At 41.1% G+C, this 15,476-nt stretch overlaps 1 protein-coding gene across 2 annotated transcripts in view; it reads left to right on the top strand.

Moving 5' to 3' along the window:
* The window catches only part of MAD1L1 (mitotic arrest deficient 1 like 1), a 2,576,418-nt gene extending 2,561,857 nt beyond the window's left edge, over nt 1-14,561 (top strand). For both annotated transcript variants that reach the window (XM_078664968.1, XM_078664969.1), the window contains exon 18: nt 12,488-14,561. In XM_078664968.1, coding sequence (XP_078521094.1) covers nt 12,488-12,643 — 156 coding nt within the window. In that variant the 3' untranslated portion in view covers nt 12,644-14,561. The remainder of the gene's footprint in view (nt 1-12,487) is intronic.
* Nucleotides 14,562-15,476: the final 915 nt, after the last annotated feature.

Genomic DNA, 15,476 nt, shown 5'->3' with positions numbered 1-15,476 from the left:
AGAGTCCATGTCCAAAATGTGGATATGTGGATGGATAGATCACGGACGTCGGCAGTCTTTAGATTTAAACAATATGGAAAGGTAGAATCCAAACGGGAAACAAAATGAATAAAGGAGATGGTATTAATATATGTGTGCGTGTTTGTTAAATTAAATTGAATGTAGCCGAGATCCTGTCTACCTAGGTTCGCAAAACATACCTTGTTATTAGCGGGATGCCTCGTCTTGGCGGGAGTCAGAGCTGGACCATCGTGGTGGATGTGCCGAAAGGAATGAGGACTGATTTACAAGGTGTATATATACTCCTCTACTCAATAAGCGGTGCCAGGTGTGTTTCCTAATTGGGTAGAGCGTGTGTTTCCGCGCGGGATTTGTACAAATATCGAACGTATCACCGGTGGTCCGTTCTGTCCAATAGGAGCGCATAGGTAGTTCTAGCTTAAAACTACTAAGTACGGCCAAGTCCAGATCCCACGAGAGTCTGGTATATCCAATGAATACACTTAGGTAGTTCTGATACAACACTACTTGTTGCGGACAATGTCAGATATCGCAAGAATAGGCGTATCTAATGAATGCACATACATAGTGCAACCACGAGAATTACACATAGCGCACGAGTTTAGATTTCGCAACGGTGAAATATACTCGCTATGGTCAGTTGGATAATAAGACAGAAGAACTACATAATCCGAATGGGTGTAAATTACGCGTGCATATAGCATTAATCCACGATAATATACAGAAATAACAAGGATACTTAAGTGATGTTTATAGAGTATTGTTCGGATGACATCGGTGGTTTCAGCTATAGGACCATTGGCAACAAAGGATTGGATTAGTCTAAGAGGCCGATCCGAGATTAGATTGCGAAAATATGCAATACCAACAGCCACCGAGTAAATATACTCGATCGAGCAGGCATGGTTGTACTCTCTGACTGACCATAGCGGAAACCAACCGGGGAACACAGTGCATATAACAGACTACATGTCATTATGTCTGTAGTAAGAATTATACATAAATGATAATTCATATAATTAAGCCTGCTGGCCTACTGATTTTAAATAGTTCTATGCTGCCTCTATGATATTCTGTTAAGATGTTATCTTCATTTGATGCCTATTCCCCAATGCTATATGTGCAAATAAACCCTGACCACTGATTATTACTAGTTAGTTAATTGCTGACTTCTTGCTCCTCTATACAGGTATTATTTTAGATTATTGCCTGTTCCCAAGGGATATCTGAATTGAGACCTTTAGTTGAAGTTTCCAGAGAAAATATCCAGTATACTTCTCTCTTTCTCCGGATCTTATCTGGGCATAGGCCTGTTCTCGGTTTTATATAAATATATAAAACCGAGAACAGGCCTATGCCCAGATACCTGTATAGAGGAGCAAGAAGTCAGCAATTAACTATCTAGTAATAATCAGTGGTCAGGGTTTATTTGCACATATAGCATTGGGGAATAGGCATCAAATGAAGATAACATCTTAACAGAATATCATAGAGGCAGCATAGAACTATTTAAAATCAGTAGGCCAGCAGGCTTAATTATATGAATTATCATTTATGTATAATTCTTACTACAGACATAATGACATGTAGTCTGTTATATGCACTGTGTTCCCCGGTTGGTTTCCGCTATGGTCAGTCAGAGAGTACAACCATGCCTGCTCGATCGAGTATATTTACTCGGTGGCTGTTGGTATTGCATATTTTCGCAATCTAATCTCGGATCGGCCTCTTAGACTAATCCAATCCTTTGTTGCCAATGGTCCTATAGCTGAAACCACCGATGTCATCCGAACAATACTCTATAAACATCACTTAAGTATCCTTGTTATTTCTGTATATTATCGTGGATTAATGCTATATGCACGCGTAATTTACACCCATTCGGATTATGTAGTTATTCTGTCTTATTATCCAACTGACCATAGCGAGTATATTTCACCGTTGCGAAATCTAAACTCGTGCGCTATGTGTAATTCTCGTGGTTGCACTATGTATGTGCATTCATTAGATACGCCTATTCTTGCGATATCTGACATTGTCCGCAACAAGTAGTGTTGTATCAGAACTACCTAAGTGTATTCATTGGATATACCAGACTCTCGTGGGATCTGGACTTGGCTGTACTTAGTAGTTTTAAGCTAGAACTACCTATGCGCTCCTATTGGACAGAACGGACCACCGGTGATACGTTCGATATTTGTACAAATCCCACGCGGAAACACACGCTCTACCCAATTAGGAAACACACCTGGCACCGCTTAATGAGTAGAGGAGTATATATACACTTTGTAAATCAGTCCTCATTCCTTTCGGCACATCCACCACGATGGTCCAGCTCTGACTCCCGCCAAGACGAGGCATCCCGCTAATAACAAGGTATGTTTTGCGAACCTAGGTAGACAGGATCTCGGCTACATTCAATTTAATTTAACAAACACGCACACATATATTAATACCATCTCCTTTATTCATTTTGTTTCCCGTTTGGATTCTACCTTTCCATATTGTTTAAATCTAAAGACTGCCGACGTCCGTGATCTATCCATCCACATATCCACATTTTGGACATGGACTCTGTCTCTGTAGGTACGTACTGCCACCTAGCTTCAACATTTATGACTATCCGCTTTCTAGTTTACAATACATATTAAACTCCATGCTCTCCTCTTTGCTCATTTTCCACAGCTATCTAGATAGCGGTGCATCTTCGGAACGCCAAATACACGCAACATTATCCAATTGGAGTTTCAATAGGTAAATACCGTTTATGCAACCCTGCAGGCTCATATAATAAGTAAGATGCATTTCTTGTACACTATTAGGCACTAAATAGAAATTCCTTTATTCGTTTCAGCAGGCTACATCATACCGACCATCTATCGGTACGACTGGATCAGTCTCTTTTTAAGTGAACCTCTCTTTTTCTGCCAAAACAGAATATTTAGATAAGGTAACTGAGACGAGTGCAGATCTATTTTCTTTATAAATTTCAGTCTGAGATACTTATGGAGCACCCCCCGATAAATTTTATTTCTTCTTTGTTTTCACTAAGGTAAAACCAGTTTGCCACCGGCTCCACTGCTCAATATCCTTTTTAACAAGATGGGGATGTAAGCTAGTGCCCTGAAAATCATAATAAAGTTGATTATAGAACAAATAGGTATACATGGAATATATATTTTTTCATAACATTAAAACAATTTATGCCTGGTTTTTATGCTTATACTATCGGTTAGGCGGAACGGTTGATATAACATGGGTTTTCTTTTGGTTTAAGCGTGTATAATTAAGAACCAGACAACCATCTTGAGAGGTGTCCTCAACTAATATCAACAGAAGAATATTGTACCTTAAATATCTAATGTAAGTAAATCTTAGCATGACAACCCTATTTACCTTTAATCCCCCCACTTTTTGGCTTTATTATTCTCTCCCTGTAAGAAAACTGAGAGATTAAATTATATCCATCTTATAGCAAGAATGGCCATTTATGAACATCAAATGTCTCACATATTTAAATTCTTTCAACACAGCCTATACTCTTACCCCCTTCTACCCTAATCTTGACTACCACTGTCTATGTCTAATAGATTCTCTTTTTTCAGTAGATTTCAACAAATATAGTAAGATCTGTTGTATAGTTTATAGATAAACAGAGGAATGCGACCATTGATGTGATTTTAAAATGACTATATAAGATTGATTTATTATCCTATAGCTGCTTATAGTATGTTTATAATTTCAATAGGATCATTAGATCAAATTTTGTGATATTTAATAAATTATGACCTAGACCCAAGACGGATATACTGTGTACAGTATGAACATATAAACTAATAAGAAATTTGTGATATATGACATGTTTTTTCAATTGTTTTTTGTAGTGTTGTGCTTATATGTTTTCACTGCAAATGACGGACTCCTGAAGAAGGCTTATGCCGAAACGCGCGTAGAGTCCCATCTACCGCTTTGCTTATTACACTCAAGCCCCATTTAACATCGGAGTCATCTTTGTTGTTCACTTTGTAATTTTCGTTTTTGTATTTTTTCATTTGACAAATTAATATGTATACCACATACTTTTTTAACTTGATAATGTATATTTTTATAAACTGAATATGTTCTACAAAAATGATAAAAAATTTGGAAATAAAACAAAAATATCAATTTATAATATAGAAATGTTTTTTGTTCTTATCAGTTCTTTACTACAGGTCATAATCACCTTGTAGTCACTCAGTTTCCTTCTTGGGTTTCTGGCTTTAGAATTATTCTCACTACTTATGGTTTTGCAAGAAAGCTGGACATTTCATAACCTGGTTTCTTCAACTTTAATGGTCATCTTTTTATTTGCATGTACTTTGTAGCCAGTAAAATGAGATGATACCTGGAGTCGGAGCCTCTGTCTAGAACAAGCATTCGCAAAGCCAATAGGTCTTCCCTATGCAAGAGCTATTAGCTTTGCCAATAGGTTTCAGCCATGTTTCAGCCTGTTCAGCTGGGCTAAAAGTTAGTGGGGTAAAGGAGAGTAGCATGGAGTAGAGTGTCATAAAGTGGAGTAGAGTGAAGTGTAATGGTGTAGAGTTGATTGGAGTGGAGTTTTGTGTTGTGGTGTGTCGTGAAGGGAATAGAGTGTCGCAGAGTGAAAGGGCATAGAGTAGAGTTGAGTGGCTTAGAGAGTCATGGAGTGGAATGGAGTGTTGTGGAGTGGCGTAGATTGGAGTATAGTGTTGTAGAGCAGAGTAGATTGCTGTAGAATGGCATAGAGTGGACTAGTGTAGGATAGTGGAATGGCTTAGAGGGGAGTAGAGTGTTGTAGAGTAGAAAAGCATAGAGTGTTATAGAATGGAGTGGCGTAGAGATGAGTAGTGTGTCGCAGAATAGACTGGATTAAAGAGGCATAGAGGGAGTTGGATAGAGTGCTGTACAGTGGATTAGTGTTATGGAGTGGACTGTTTCAGAGTAGAGTGAAGTGCCATGGAGTGGTGTGGTGCAGGGTAGAGTGCACTGGTATTGAGTGGATTAGTGAAGAGTTAAGTAGAGTTGTGTAGAGTTCAGTGACATAGAGTACATTTTTTTCAGAGTATTGTGAAGTATCATAAAGTCGAATGGTGCAGGGTAGAGTGAAGTGGTGTAGTGAATTGGTGTAGAGTGCAGTGTTGCAAGATAAAGTGATATAGCATATAGTGCAGTGGTGCATAGTAGAGTGGGATAGAGTGCACTAGCATATAGTAGAGAGGTGCACTATACCTGCAGAGGTGCATAGAGTGCAGATGAATGGTGCAGAGTAGACTGGCAGAGTAAATTGGTTTTAAGTAAAGTGATGTAGAGTGCAGTGGTGCAGAGTAGAGTACTGTGGTGCAGAGTGTAGTGGCATAAAACATATTGTTTCAGATTGGAGTGAAGTGGTGTAGAGTGCAGAGTAGAGTGAAATGGCATATAGTGCACTAGTGTAGTGCCAGAGGCACTCCATATATTCGGACCAACAATATTTTAATTGACTTTAGGTGTTTTCTTGAATGTACAACATGATGTTTACTGCATGTGCACTTTTCTTTGAAGATTTCTTTCTTGTCTCCTTGTAGCTGTAACAGAGTTGAACAGCCTTGCCAGGGACAGAACGTGTGGGATGTGCATTTGAAAGCATGAGAGCGAGAGAGAGGTGTGGAATGTACTTCTCGGTCTCGGAATATAGTGTTATAAGCAGTGGTGCTCAAATGTGCATTCTGCTGTACATTGGGAGATGAAGTGTGTAGTGCTATAGGCAGTGGTGCACAATGTGCATTGTGTTGTAAATAGGGAAGTATTATGAAGTTCTTACTATTGGCTTTGACATGCCCTCATCTTGAATTCTGACTCTGTCTAGCTTGAGCTTTACGCACACATGCAGGCCCCCAGATCACTCAAGTTGTTTAGACTATCCACCTTCAAGATTGTTTTCTGTACTTTTAGAGATTGTTTTTTGTACTTTTGGGGATTGTTTTTTGTACTTTTGGGGATTGTTTTCTACTTTCTCAAGCTTTGCTAAGAAAAGGAGCAGGAACATGTGGGAGCGCAGAAGAATACGTGAGAATTCCTTTGCCTTTGAAATGCCTGCGTGGAGAGTGGCCAACTCCAGTAAGTTTCCTTGGCGCAGAGGAGGTCCTCTCGGAAACTTCTAGCACTTTCACATTATAAAACTGGAGTTTGTTGACTTGGAAAGTGTTATTTGTTTGGAACCTGAATGGAGGCGGACACGTCTACTTCATTGTAACAGTTCCTGGCTTGCTGAGTCTCTTGTCCCCGGCTGTGAATCCCACAGTCTGGAGTGGGCTAAGATGCAGTGTTTGCAACTGGTGATGTGTGTGCTTTGATTATTGACTATGTGATGTGTGAGTGTGTCTTTGTGCACATTCAAGTCTGCAGTGGTTATAATCATCTGAGGTGTTTTCTTTTGATTATTGGCATTGTAATGTGTGTGTGTGTGTCTGTGTGCACATTCAAGTATCCAGTGGTTATAATCATCGGATGTATTTAGCATATATATCTTTCTGATTTCTTGCAGTGAGCGTCCAGTATTATTTGCTAGTATTTTATTCCATGCATTTGAGTTGCATGTGCTTACTTATAAGTGTGTTATTATTGTGTGTATGTGTGTGTATATATATATATATATATATATATATATATATATATATATCCAACAGACGACTCACTCTACTAGGGAAAGAACCGGAGGGACGGGGAGCCAGAGAAAAACCTTTAATGGCAGTACAGGCGGCATGACATGTTTCGGGTTAAGTCCCTTCTTCAAATGCCAAAAACACTGCAACCTGCCTCCTGAAGCCTTTCAGTCATCCATCTCACTGCCATTGGCGGCAGCCCAGCTGAGCCGATTGGTCACCTGTATATATATATATATATATATATATATATATATATATAGATATATATATAGATATATATATATATAGATATATATATAGATATATATATAGATATATATATATACACACACACATACATTTAAATGTTGTTCATTTGACATCTGGGAAAGCCTTTTTGTTAGAGAGTGTTTCACAAATAAACCCCCAGTCATTTGATGTGCCTCATTTTATGAGTGTAAAATCCCTTTCCAGGTGTTTATATTGCTTCGCTGTGTTTGTGTCTCTGTGTGGGGTGTGGAATTTTTTATTGTTTGCGAGGGCGAAGCAATACAACGGGCATAGAATGCAGTGTTGCAGAGTAGCGTGGCATAGATTGGAGTGGCGCAGAGTAGCGTGCAGTGATGAAGAGTGCAGTAGTGCATAGCAAAGTAGTGTGGGGTTGAGTGTATTTGCGTACAGTGGTATAGAGTGGAGTGGTGCAGAGTAGAGCGCAGTGATGCAGTGTGGAGTGGAGTAATGTAGTGTGGAGTGGTGCAGTGTGGAGTGCAGTGGCAATGAAGTTCGTAGAGTGGAGTGCCATACAGTGGAGCATGCTTGGTATGGTAGCAGATTGGTATTACAGACAACACATTTTCAATTGAAATGATCACTAGATTTACACAGACATAGAGTTTTACTAATAAAACTATGAAGCGTGCACACCTTAATGTGTAGAAATGGCATCACCTAATCAATTGAGTTGTTTTGATCATAAAGTATTTGTTTCGAACACACTTCAGAATTAATAAAAAAAATGTGCTTCATTTGTTCGATCTTAATTCCGATATGTTCTGAAACGCTTGCATAGTTAAATTAAATGTTGTTGTGGGCTAGAAAAAAAACCTTTCCTTGCCACAGCATCCAGCAAGATTGTCACTTAGTTACTCTCACTTTGAAGTCCGAGAAAGAAAAGTAAATACCAAGTTTCCTGGGAAGACAGAGCCTGAGATTTGACCTCTGCCTTTGAATGCACAGCAAATTCGAGCACTGGTGGAAGAATATAATAAATAGGGTTTGGCGAACGGAAGGGACGAACTCAAGCTGGACATCCTTAAACAAATGGAGCCAGCAAATCGAAAGCAAGCTTATTAATGTGAGGTACAAACCACAAAGCCAACTGTAAGAAATGGGTGGCATATATTCCCTGGGAAGCTTTCCGAATGTTCCCAAGATGTCATTAGCAAACAAGACTGCCGACTGTCTGGTAGAATTCGACCTAAAATTCACTGTTCCTTTTTTAGGGGTGTGTTTTAATCAGAAATTCCCGCCCAAGTTGAAAAAGAAGACACAAACCTGCTGCAAGTCACAGTCACTATTTGCTGTAAGAAGTAATGTCACTGGTTGATTCAAGTAATCTCCAATACATATCTGGAAACGGCATTTGTACAGCGCATACTCTTCTGTTACTAGGACACTGTAGAATGCTTAGATAGTCCAGAGTGTGACTTTCCAAGCGTTTGAAGGGTCCACCTGTGAACGATGTCACAAAATGCAAGCAGTGAAAAGCCACAGGTGGTTACCCATAAACCCTTTTGAGACCTGGGTAAATAGTGTTATAACAAACCGCATCTCAATAGGTAATTTTCAGAGGCAATTTTGTAAAATGTGCACACTAGTTGCAAAAGGAAAGAAACGAGGTGACCATGATTTTAAGAAAATTGTATAGAGTGGACTCTATTTAGAGGAATGAATACAGATAAAGTCTCAGCACTATTTACATTAGATGTGGGTGTAACCCATACATCTTGTCCATTACAGAGCTCGTGGAAGAAAGTGAACAGCACAAGTGACAAGGGAAACAACGAGAATAACAGCGCAAAAAGAACTGTACAATTACTTAAATGGTTGCTAAACTTCCCAAAAAATTATGAAAACACAGAACCATCAACAAGTTAAAGTACCAAGAACACCAATGGTCGCGCTGTTTAACCCGGACTAACGCCAACGCCACATCCCAGAGGTCTCGCCCACTAATTGGGATTCCACGAAACCCTCTCGAGCTGCTGCCGGTATCTATTACTGAGCGATCATCCCAGCCTGGACGTCCTCACTGTGACTCCAGCTTGGTGTGACCACGCCACGCACCGCGACCCTCCCCACAACTTTAGTACGACACGCGATCCGGAAGCCTTGACATGCAAGCTCACACCCACATCACAGGATAATTCCTTTGCACACCAGACCGGTAGTGCCTCTACTCCATCCATCTACCTGGGTCCTCCTGCACACCAGATCTTGGGTGCATCTACTGAAGCTCAATCCCCTGGATTTCCTCGTTTCCTAACAGCACTTACAAAATCTGTTGTTACCCGGTCCTAAAGATGACCTGAACTAAGCACAGGTCGAAACGCCGTCGACCTCACAGCGCACCCATTTGTGTTCTTGGTTCTTTAAGTTTTAGATGAATCTGTGTTTTCATAATTGTTTGAAGTTTAGCAACCATTTAAGTAATTGTACAGTTGTTGTTTCTTATGACATAATACAAGCAGACATCATCAAAACAAAATTTTGGAATGTCTTATTGTTGGTGATTATTAGTATTACAGGAATATGTAAAGATAGTTTTTTTTTATCAATACTGGATGGCTCCTTTAACCCCTTGGCCGCGGCGCTAATTCCGCCGCGGCGCTAATTCCGCCGCGGCGCTACGGGGCAGGGGAGGCCGCGCGGCTCCGCCATGTTCGTGACGGAACTGGTTCCGTCACAGCCCCGCCCGCTCAATAGAACGCAACGCGCAGGTGGGAAATCAGCACCGCGCAGGTGCGACGGCCGGGCCGTGACGGAACCATTCCGTCACCGGCACAGCCCCACCGTGGCTCGTCACGGAATGGTTTCGTCACGAGCGCGGAAGGGGTTAAGGGAACATCCTGTACGCGCCACAAGTTTACTATCCCTGTAGCTCATAATCAGTGGTTTTTTGATAGCTGCCATCTTGCCATGTTTGTAGGAAATCTAAAATGCTCCGTAGTAGCTGACAACAGCAGAGGTGCAGAGTGGTGGCTTCTTTGTTCACGCTGCCTTCCTTGCCAATCTCCCTCCGCCTGGGTGTAAAGGATTCTCTGATTCCATGGACTCACAGTGGTGAAGATTCACACTCTGCCCTCTTGATACCTTGTTTACTTGACGGATATCATGTTAATTCATCACCTGCCCAGCCATCCTGGACAGACTAAATGTGCATTCTATATGATGCGGTCCAGCCCTCTCTCGTAGCCCTGTCCCCACCAAACCGTTACCCCTTCATTTTCATTGTTTACCTTTTCTGCATCCCCTTTATTCTTTTTTCCACTAATTTCCCGCCATCCTCCAACCCTATCAAATGTTCCCCTCACTTTTTCATGCTCCTGTAACCTGCCTCTCAAGTCTCCCTCATCATTCGGGTCTGCCCATTCTATTCTGCTCACCGTGCACGCTGCTCCCTTTTGGTCAGTGTGTTTTTCGGCACCGTCTAATGTTTTGACTGTTTCTTCTTCAGTGTCTTTCCAAGTAGGGTTCCTGCTGTCCAACGTGGTTTTAGTTGTAAAGCGCACTGACACAGCCTGGGTCGCCCTGCGCTATACAAACATGTGAATACATTCATAAACAGCCCACGTTAGAAGAACCCTTCCCTCCGACGGGCCAGCACCTGTCTAGCGACGCGTCCTTCTGCTTGCATATCTTAATTAGGCAGACACTTCTCGCGTATTATATTGAAATTACAAACCCTCTCTCCATCCCGGTTTTATCCATGCCAGACTCGCGGAGGGCGGCGTCTCTCAGGTTTTAGAAATTCAAGGCTTAATAGCGATCCAATTAAATATTGGGTGAGACACCTGCTGGAACGCCGATAACCGCAGCATCGCATCCGCAGACACGGAAGGAGACTCTGGGATGAGGGAGCTTAATTGATTCCGTTCTCTGAAGAGTATGAACGGCTTCGACTCTCTCTCCCTCTAGTCTGTTTGCACCCCTACTGTCTCTGGCTTCCTTTCTTCCTCTGTTGCCCATGTTTCATTGACAATGTCTCATCTACCTCTCTGTCTAGGGTAGAGGTGGGCGCGCCAACAAATTAACAGGGCGGGTTGAGCTGCGCCAAAGGTCTGGCTTGGCTCTTAGAGCCCGTGCACGAGCCGAGCCCGACAAATGCTTGTCGGGTAAATCATGCAACAACCGTAAAGTCTCTTAAAAATTCCAAAAAGTGCATTTCTTTAATAGTTGGACGCTTTAACCTTAGTAGGTCACATTATAGCACGGAAGTGAGAAGTACTTATTAAAAGTGAAAGATTTTAAACATTAACTTCCAACCATTCGTGCCCCCATTCTCACCCTGTATGTTTCCCAGATTCTTGTTTCTCTAGATAGAGCAACATTACAATATATTAAATCGAACATAGATGTTTTTACAGCTGGCATTCTGAACCCATGAATTTCAAGGTGCTTTCCCATGCTACAGTGAAGGAAAAGGAGGATCCAGGAAATACAATATTTGCCTAAGATCATACAGTTTGGTTAAGCAGGAAAGATGTGATTAATCCACTTATTCTGGTGCCACTTTGTACACGTCATCCACCAATTGAGGTTCTGTCTGTCTCTCCTTTTTACCCTAAATGTTAATGCTGTGTTTTGGTTCTTTGTGCATGAGGGTAGAGAGGGTGGCATACAAAAGCGACATGATTATAGCTCAGCGCCAGGCTTCAGGCTCAAGCCTGGTTCGAGCTTTCAATGGCGCGCCCACCTCTGGTCTAGCATGACAAGACATCCTGAATTTGCTGGGAGAGTCCCGGTTTTTCATTATCTGTCCTGGCAGATTTCACTGAATTTAGCACATGTGCCAGTATTTTTTTTAAAGTGTGGACTGAACAAAGAGGGAGAAAAGCTTTTGTGTGTTCCAGTGCAGGATTAGTTACTACCCTTTTCAGAAATCAATTTCCTTAAAAGGGTTGACAATCTGTATAAAAGCTGTTTGTAATTTATTCTGCGTGTTGCCTCGTTGTTTGTGTTTTCTGTGGTTGTGAGCACTGTCAATTAAGTGATTCTATGCCCCTCAGTCGACGTGACATTGTAATTCTACTTCTGTGTTGAAATCACCCAGTTCTTAGTTTTGAAAATCTGGTACCCTATCGCAGTTTTACTTTGGCCGTGTCCACTTCTTCCACTTTAAACTTTCTCCTCATAACGTCCTTAACAATGTCACTGCTACAAAGGCCCCTAAACTTGCATTCCCTGTATGATTATACTTACTCCCAATCTTACTCCCCTCCTACAATCCATCCCACTTGACCAAGATTTTGTCTAGCCCCCATCACCGAGACTAGTAAAATGCTTCAACGGAGGACTTTATAACCCTCCTGGAGTTGACGTACCAGAGCCTATTGGAAGTGAGGTGTTTGTGTTCTGTGCCTCTGTTGACGGTTTCTGGACTAAAACTTACTGAACTGTATCAATTAAATGACTTTGTACTTTGTATAAATGTATCTTCTTGTGTTGGGATTTCATACGTCCATCCAGACTGTTTGCAAATAATTTTTTTTTTAAGTAAATACATAAATAATGAAATCTCTTAACTCTCCATCTCTTTGCAGTCATCAACTCCTGGAGGAAAGATGCAGCTACTGGAAACAGACTTCTCCCTGACTGTCCGCGAGTTCATCGATCTCCACCTCCATCACCAGAACAGCATCCCGGCGTTCCTCAGCGCGGTCACCCTGGACCTGTTCAGCCGCCAGACCATGGCCTAAGCTCAGCCCAGTTTCCCCCGTTGTACAACGAGTCTTACTCAATGGTGTACATGTAGATGAATTCAATCAAAGCTTCTATGTGGGTCACTTCATAGCATGCCACTGGTAGCCATAAACCCTTCGCTAGCTTTCCTATTATAGGTATTTTTTTCTATATTAATCTTTCAGTGCTTATTTTTTTGTTAGTGCATGAAGAAATAAATGGGTTAGGAATACATTTCTGTAGAAAGGAGTCTACGAGGCCAATCTGTTGTGCACTGCTGTCCATGAGAACATGCTAGAATGACCCCATGTTTGTGAACCAAAATATAAAGTAATGTCCGCCTCACTTGCTGCTCCAGATCTTTTACTTCCGATGGAAATCAGCACGCACTCCTCCAATACACTGGGAACTTTGTAGGTGCTTCCCAACCAAATGCCACCATGAGAGGAAATAGTCCTTCTGTCGTCTGTAACTATTAAAACATGGGTAGAGGTTTAGTAGGATGTGAGGACGTTCAGGGATTCTGAGCACAACTTTTCCCCCAATTATGTTTCTAGCTGTCTTTGCAAATTTTCTCTTGCCACCAACTTCCATATATTGTTGTTTAGGAATGAATTATATAGAAAACAATTTCCGGACTTTAAAAGAAAAAAACATAAGTGTTGCTTTGCACCCATCTTCCCTATTGGATTTGTCAGGAAACATGCTTTTAGATGTGTGTGAGAGATATTTTGTGAGGTTTTGCTAGTGTGCAGAAAGTGTATGATGCATTGTTTGTTGTTATAGTATTAGTGCGGTGTAACTGAAGGATGGCTGATTTTAAAGCATAGCGAGTAGTGCCTAGTGCGTGGAGGATATTCGAAATTTTGTAGGTGCTGTTTTGAAGAGTGTGGTATATAGTCTCATGACAGAGTATTGGTATGTTATGGGACAGCATTTTCGGTATGTTTCCTATTTGGAGGTGGCCAGCATAGCCTGGTTTGGGGGTGGGATCTGCTTTGTCTGTGCAGTGCGGTTAGCGGCAATATTTGGTATCTGGGATAGCTTGTTCTATACATTGTAGATACATTCCCATTAAGTTGTGGGGCTGGGGCAAGAGCTAGGTTTTTAATGCATTCATGAAATGTCATTGTCTTAGATGTTAGATGTGCTGAAGGAGTCTGTTCCAGACTTTAGTCTCTTGTGCCAAGGAGGTCCCATCCAGTTGGACTAGTAGTAGTGTGGGACACAGTGTCCGCAGTAGTGCTGAATCAGAATACAGTGGTCGCCGGAGGCCACATTTGGTTTAGATTGCATTTATGAAATTTCAATCCTCTGCTTGTAAATTTTTCTGCATATACATAGTGCCTCGAAACCTATCATGCAGGTTGTAAGGAGCTACTGCCGAGAAGCAGTAAGGTGGTCTTTTGATTTGAGGTGTAGCAGGGGCATGACTGTTGTGTTTTGTAGATAGTCTGCTTTTCGAACACACTAGTAGTCCTAGATGTTTATAAAGTTCATTGGTGCAGTACGAGCAGGTCAATACACTGAGGATTATCATGGTGGTTTTTGGCGAAATATAGGAGTAGGACAATTAGCTGCACGTTTTTTGAGAAGTATTACATTGACTTCTAATGCAGATTTTGTTTGTGGCGAACAGTGATGTATTTACAGAGGTATTTCTTGAAATTGTTTTCTGGTATTTACCAAGGCATTTCTTGAAACAGTTTTGTGGTCTGGGCAACATTGTTTCCTTGAAAATGTGGTACCTTTTATAGAATTAAAAATAGATTGAGTGAAGGGGACAGAACTTGTCATGAGATTTCAGTTTTCAAATTTGGAATACTTATGAAATGCCTATTTAAAGAATATAAAAAAGAAAGATGTGAAATGTACAATTTTGCTCTGATAGTTCAGCTTTCTAGATTTTGAATAATAAAAGAATTTTTCAATTTATCCAAATTTTTTCGTTTGTGTTTTATTTCCATCTGTTCTTTTGTGATTCTGATCTCCCCTGTGTGGTACAAATTCATTTGATGACTCTTTGAAATTCTGCCTGTAAGCAAGCCACAGGATGTGCGCCAGAAGCAGACTGAGGGCAGTGTGTGTTGTCTATCAGCGTAATGCTGCAAATTGTGATGTGGCATCAGTGCACAGATACTCAATGCCTTTGTCATACAAAAGCACTGTTCTTGAACAGTCAACGTATTCTTCACTGTAAGCTGTCCACTTTACCACTGAGATCAGATCCTATTGGGTGCCTACCAGAATTATATAGCATGCATTTACATGCCAATGCAAAGGTCAGTGTTTTGCAAATTATGCCAGGTTCGCCAACCCAAACCAACAACCGTGCCATGATTGTTTGCGCATGTTTTCGCTGCATACGACAACAAATAAGACTATAAACAACTGTTATGCAGTTTGCCCTACATGCCGGCGATGTTCTTGATTTTGTTTTTGATGATTCAGCATAGTGTAAATTGTGGTAATACTGCTAATGTTGAATAGGGCTGCTAGTTGAACTTGCCTCCTCCTTCTGCATAATCTCAGAGCTAAGTAACTGAACACCATTGGTTGGTATTGGTCTGCAGGAGACACCCTGCTCAGGTGTAACCTGGAAAAGTTTTGTGAGTTCCTACATTTATTAAATCTATATCCAAGTGAAGACGTAAACCTAGACCAGATATACACGCAGCTGTATTTTTTTAAATGAAATGTTTTACCCCTATATATGTTGAAATGCTGAAATTCAGCTTCATGGCCTCCAGTATTGGCACTTTAATTAATCCCTTTTGGTTAGTCTGAGGTCAAGAAAATACCCTCAAGCATTAAGTAGGGCCAGATCTGCTGTTGTTGCATCCATGGCTA

Source organism: Lissotriton helveticus, chromosome 10, assembly GCF_964261635.1.
Source record: "Lissotriton helveticus chromosome 10, aLisHel1.1, whole genome shotgun sequence".
NCBI lineage: Eukaryota > Metazoa > Chordata > Amphibia > Caudata > Salamandridae > Lissotriton > Lissotriton helveticus.
The sequence above is the reverse complement of the archived record's forward strand: the minus strand, read 5'-3'. Positions and strand labels throughout refer to the sequence as shown.